Source organism: Nicotiana tomentosiformis, chromosome 2 (assembly GCF_000390325.3).
Source record: "Nicotiana tomentosiformis chromosome 2, ASM39032v3, whole genome shotgun sequence".
Classification (NCBI taxonomy): domain Eukaryota; kingdom Viridiplantae; phylum Streptophyta; class Magnoliopsida; order Solanales; family Solanaceae; genus Nicotiana; species Nicotiana tomentosiformis.
In genome coordinates this window covers 137,404,961-137,411,881 of record NC_090813.1, presented here as the reverse complement: position 1 = coordinate 137,411,881, position 6,921 = coordinate 137,404,961, and the positions used below count along the sequence as shown (strand labels likewise).

At 37.9% G+C, this 6,921-nt stretch overlaps 1 protein-coding gene across 1 annotated transcript; it reads left to right on the top strand.

Moving 5' to 3' along the window:
- Positions 1-1,890: 1,890 nt before the first annotated feature.
- Positions 1,891-2,358, top strand: LOC104101787 (protein MAIN-LIKE 2-like). Its single transcript, XM_009609305.2, has one exon. It carries the CDS (start codon positions 1,891-1,893, stop codon positions 2,356-2,358), a length of 468 nt encoding a protein of 155 aa, XP_009607600.2.
- Positions 2,359-6,921: the final 4,563 nt, after the last annotated feature.

The following is a 6,921-nucleotide window of genomic DNA, read 5'->3' as shown; positions in this document are numbered from 1 at the left end:
TGAAAAGACAGGTAGGTATAGCGCATCCTATATATGTTCTATACATATATAAAATATCGGGCCAGTCTTCTTCCCCCACTAGACAGAACCAAAATGGTCTCTCCCCCCCCCCCCCCTTTTTTTTTTAAAACTCCATTGGAGCCCACCCGTCCCCCAAAAATCGTGTCCTCTCCGTATTTTAGCAAGCTAACACCGGATCCAAGGCGTTGTCGTGTAGTGTATCTCGTCTATTTCTCGTTTCGGCTCCTAAATTATCAATTTTTCACATTTCAAAAAACTTAAAATCGAGGTATTCCGACTTACTTTTTGGTAAAACTCATATATATATATAATGCTTATTAGTTATTTTTATTGTGTTGTATGTTTTTTTGTGATCGTTTGTGATATAATTAATTTTTTTGTTTTCTATCCGAAGTAGTTTATTTATGTGCTAAAAATTAGTAATAATATATATTGTTATTTTATGAATAATTATTGTTATATGTGATTTTATTATTGTACGTATATTAATATGTGACTTTATTATTGTTTAATGCCCTTTAGTATATGTTGTGCCCTTTAGCGTAGTAAAACTGATAATAAATTTTAGCTTATGGTAGTTGACTTTGTTTATGGCCATTTAGAGTAGTGCTACTTTAGTGCGCTTTAGATTCCATAGTGTAGAATAAAAACTACATGTTCTCTTTAACAAACTCGGTTAGAGTACTCAATTATGAATTTAATGTATTAGTAGATAATTATCAAATATTAGATATGAATCATAAAATAACCAGTTGATGTTACAAAAGAGACGCTGCCGGAAAATTTGGGCAAAATATGACAGTTGACAAACAAATCGTTACAAATGAAATAAATTCAATATTATTTACTATTAAGTTTGTAGTATTTTTTATATGAATAATTATTGAATATATCTTGATTACTTATAAAATTTTAATATTTAATTCTGTTATAATTCAAAAAAAACTTAAAAAGATGAAAGTTCAAACAAAACTCTGTAGAATTTTTATGAAAAAATGTAGGAAACTAATATATGAAATATTAATATAGGAAATTTATCAACCTAAATATTTGTTATATGAATAATTACTAAAATATATTTTTAGTTATTAAAATTAATTATTTAATTCTCTGTAAACCCCAAAAATATCTGAAAAAAGATGATAGTTCAAAAAGAAATACTCTCGAATTTTAGTAAAAAAAAATAAGAAAATAACATATAAAACAACAATATACAAAAATTTATCAAACTAAGTATTTTTATATGAATACTTATTAATTATATCATGTATAGTTATGAAAATTAATTGTTTAATTCTATTATACTCAAAAATAGCTGAAAAAGATGATAGTGCAAACAAAACCCTGCTGAGTTTTAGTCAAAAAATGTAAGAAACTAACATGTAAAATAATAATATAGAAAATGTATCAACCTAAGTAATAATATAGAAAAATTATCGATTAAATATTAATATAAAAGATATTATAATTTATTTAAAGATGTTAAACAATTAAACAGAAAAATACTTTAATTAATATTTTTCAATTTACAGATAGTGTCATGGAGCTTCCCCCTGTGTATCCCGGACCTGCATCTCGAGAGTTACTGTTTCTCCAGGGCAACCATAGGTCTTCACACATCTGGGATGGGCAGTGTCTGTCCCAGACCTTTACCCCAGATGTATAGACGATCTGTGGGAGTTCATTAGGGACCACCCGCTGCATCCCCGTATAGTTAGACGCCTTCAGCGAATGGATTTTTACAAGATCATAAAGATCGGACGGTTGTAGTTCGACTGGGCACTAATTACGGCTATGATAGAGCGGTGGCGATCGGAGACGCACACGTTTCATCTACCCATCGGCGAGGCTACCATAACACTAGAGGATATGGAGGTTCTTTTCGAGCTGCCCGTTGATGGTATACATGCAGCTTACCCGCATGCTCTCATAGACTATACGGGAGAGGATTACCTTCATATGTTGCAGTGGCTCACCGATTTCCAGCCTGCGGAGCCGACTACGTTGAGTGAGGCTTGTCGATTGCAGCTGACGCCCGTTAGGCAACATCTGGTGGTGATGGACGTGGAGATTACTGATGATTCACCGCCAGAGGATATCGACCGGCACATGAGGCTGTTGCTGCTGATGATGCTTGGTGGTATATTGTTCCCGAACACTTCGAGAAACCTAGTCAGCTTGCTATTTCTACATCATCTGGAGCGGTTAGATGATTTATCTGGTTATAGCTGGGGTGCAACTGTTCTAGCTTACCTGTATAGGCAGATATGCCAGGCGTGCATGGAAAACCAGAGAGACGTTGCCGGTTTTATACCGTTACTGCAGGTGAAAACATAGTTAATTCTTTTCATAATTATAACATACATAGTAAAAAATGCCTTAAATTTTACGTCTATAATCTTTATTAGGTTTGGGTATGGGAGGGGTTTCTACAGTTCCAGCCACCTCTGCCACCGATAACTCCGGATACACCACCTCCACCATTTCTCCCGCTAGCTTGGAGGTGGGTTGATAGGCGAGGCCATGCCCGCAAGGTCGAGGCTCGGCATAATCTCCCTTAGTACAGGGATTTGTTGGATTTACTTGAAGGCGTTCAAGTATATATATACTTAACTTTACTTGGCCTTGCTTGATATGTGTTGCGTTTACTCACGATTCTTATGTTTAATAAATAGTTTGTATGGAGGCCATACAATGATACACTCATAGTTGGATTGCCAGATTATTGCTCCCACGGTCGAGCTATGTGGAGCTCTTCCGTACCACTGATATGTCTCGATATAGTTGAGCATCATGCCACCGAATGAGTCCTTCGCCAGTTTGGTCGATCCCAACTTGTACCTATTCCGCCCACTTGGCACATAACACATTACCAGCAAGATGATCGCAGCAAGGTCGACTAGACATACTTGGCCTGGCTAGAGGCCCAGATTGAGGATTGGCACCAGAGGTATGGCATGATTCCGCCATACCATTCACATGACCGTTTGGAGGGCGAGCATGAGTACATGGGTTGGTATCGCAGCGTTACCCGACTTCTCGTCGGGAATCCTTTTCATTGCGCTAGCCGTCGGTACATTCCATACGCCGGGAGGCATGAGGCACTGGTATGTTATTTGTTATACTTACTTATAATGTTACATTATTCTTCCGTAATTAATATTTTATATGCTTTGCAGGCTATTGGCTTACACCAGTTCTACCAGTTGGGACTGGAGATGCTACAACATACAAGCGGGGGAGTGGTAGTTGTGCACGTGTTTGGCCATCCGATTACTAATCTTGCTGCTAACACATTGAGACGTGCTCGATAGGATGGGCGCTAAGGATACGAGGCTGCTTATGTGCCGCCAGAGGAGTACAATCATAGGCCACAAGTAGTCCCTGAACGTGGTAGACGTGGCAGGCATGGACAGAGAGGAAGGGGTGGCCCACGTGGTCATGGTGGTTAGCAAGGATATGGTCCCCAGCAAGGGGGCGATGAGGCACCTGTGAAGGATATTAGAGATGATCAGTCGGGTGACCACCCTGAGCCACATGATGCTCCTCATGATATGCCTTCATTTAGCCTTCAACTGTCACCAGGGACTTCGCAGGTGACCCCGCCAACTCCATTGTTGATCGCGGGCACGACCATTACGCAGCAGGAGTGAGATCAGTATTTTCCTGATCGTCCAAAGCCATCGATGGTTGCTGCTGATCGTCCGATATGAAAGGTGCATAGTGTGCGACAACTGAGTTATGGCTCATCACCGAGGGATGCTGAGGATTTTTCACATACTTCATCTACTCCAGTGCACCTCGATGTTTCGACCGAGCATTGTGTCGCTACTCAGGCGCATGTATTGTATTACTATTATTTCAATTTGTTTTTCCCTTATAGATTAGTCAGTAATATCTAAAGTGTTTTTATATTTTTAAAGATTTCATCATCGCCCGTCACTGAGGCCGCATTGTGCGATACTAACTTGCTGGAGACGGATGATCTTATTCTAGATCCCGCTGAGATCACGGTATGACTATTAAATATTTTTGCTAACACGTACGTTAGTATTATATATTTCATATACTAAAATATCTTCTTATTCTGTAGGTTACTGATGGACTAAAGGCCGCTTCTACCGAGCCTGCCAGCCTTACTGACAATCATGCTGCAACGTATCCTTTGATAAAGAGGCAACGTGATGAGGATGATCCTGATAGCGTAGCCGGGTGGGATGAGATGTGCCTCAGGACAACCAATGCTTTAAAGCATACAGGCTGTGGGACTCATTGATATGTATTCTGAGTTGTGTATATGACATTAAATATATAATACAAAATTATTGATGTTTTACATAATTTGCGCATGTATTTTTATTTTTCAGGTTATTTATTAGTTTAACACTATAACACAAAAAAAATAAGACAACTTAACATAAATTTAAATTCGTTAACAATTAAAGATAATACATGACATGTACAACATAAAAATAAAAAACTACACTAAACGCATCCATGTGTTTGTTTAGTCACTATCGCCCATTATTCTATGCTTCAACCACTTAAATTTCTCTTCCAACCGATTATTTTCTTCTTCTGCCTCTTTTAGTTTCTCCTTCACTGCCGCAAGTTATTCTTGCAACTTCAAGATTTGAAGTTCGTACTCACCGGTCAGATTCTAAATATTTAGCAAACATGATTTGTGGTATTCCTGGTTAATGGGTTCATCATACCATTCTTCAAAACCACATTGATTTTCATCCCACCAATGGGGATGATAACAAAAGACTATTAATTAGCATGTTATATAAAAACTATTAACAAATATTTTTTTCAATAATAATAACCTACAGCTTATTTACACATCCAACGTATGCGCCCCAGATTGCAACTTGACCAACATGGTTTCAAAATCGCACGTTTGCCACAGTAACACCTTGGTACGTCATTGCATCCAGACATGTCGTAATGATCGAAAATGAAAATTAATGGAAAGTTATTTTCTTCATTTTGTTACAACGCAAATAATAACTAAAATGCACGAGGTTTTTATAGGAAGCTAAGAGTGATTTTAGGTTACATAACGCATATCGGTGATGCACTACGTATCGCGTGCTAATGATTCTTTCGCATGCTAATAATTCTTCAGGGTACAAATGGGTGCAGCTTTTCAGGTCGATAACCTTTTCAGGTCGACATGATAATACACATAACACATATTGGTGATACGCTACATTTCGCGTGCTAATGATTCTTTAGGGTACAAGTGGGTGCATCTTTTCAGATCGACAACTTTTTTAGGTAAGCAGCTTTTTCAAGTCGACGGCTTTTTCAGGTCGACATGATAATACACGTAACGCATATTGATGATGCGCCACGTTTAATATACAAGTTCGTGCAGTTTAGTTCTTCTTAAGTTGAACCAATATTGCAGTATTTAAAGACCATTTCAACAACCATTACAACATCCATTTCAGAAATGCCACTAACATTTAACAAGTCATTTAAGAAGAGGTAAAAATGTAAAGGTAGTTCAACAGATCCACATGGAACACGTGATAACACAATCGATCCCTACCTTGAAAACAATATGCTAGGTTGCTATACTGATTTGGTTGATGACAAGTGGTATGGTGTTCTACGTCCCTTGAAAAATAAGCCTATCAATATACACACTGATCTCAAAGTTGCAAGGCACATTATTAAGGGCAAAGCACATTCTACAAAGCCTGAAGTATGCGAATTTGGGCAAAAAACTACAATGGGTTCCCCTTTACTCAAAACGGTGTGATTATGAAGTACTATACCGCTGGCATGGGCTAGTTGTACCACAAGCACTCCCTGCAACCTTCCAAACAAATACACACAAAGATGAACCAGAAATGATTCGGCATTTGATGAAGGAGATTTTAGAGCTGGAAAAGGCACTAGCCTTTCATCATGCACTGGATTATCTTAACTACCTACAAGGAACGGAGGATAAGTATTGAGATTTATTAGAAAATGAAAAATTACATAGAGACATTGATTATCCTGTTTTCCCAATAGTTATCGAGTGGGAGGGACTACCTAAGTTTCTACTGCAGAAGTTGGACGTATGAGTCCCATATTGTTTTAGAAATCAAGTGGTCTTATTGATGATAGCGATGAAATACGAGAAATGTGTGTCAACTGGGGCCTAGATTACGATGCCCTCGGTCCGGAAGGGTGCATACAAGATGTTGACGAAGAAGATGAAGACAATGACAATGAAATAGTGTCAAACAATGACGATAATGACGAATGAAAATTGTTATTTATTTCTTAGGGAATATTTTACATTATTGTATTTAATCTTTAATGCTAAATATCAATTAGATTTAACCCTATTGGAAACATAATTTTATTTCACAAATTTTGCAAACTGAACCTTTACAGACATTTAGTACAAAAAAAAAAACTGCAACAAAACACTACGTTTATTCTTGATAATTGGGCACATTGGATGAACTGCCACCTGGAGCTGAATTACTACCGGTTCCCAAGCCAGCCGAAGGACATTTACAGCGATCGTGACCTGTTTGGGAATATATGCCACATTTACGCGCATAAACGGTATCACCAACATCCATTTAGTTCCATATCCGCATTCTTTTTTGCACTTGCCGTTACACATATAATCCTTATTACACACCATTTTAAATGGTTTTGGTGGCCAATAATGCTCAGCACCCACTGGCTGCAACTGTCCACTATAGGTGTTTACGTATGCAATAACACTATATTCTTTAACAACGTACCTCGTTGCCGCAAAACCTGTATGTTGAAAGTACTTCATGGCGTGTGAGCATGGCAAGTATAGATTGACCATTTACCACACGAGGATAATCTTCTGGATTCATTGACGGTGTGTGTATTATTCCTACGGTTTTGATGTAG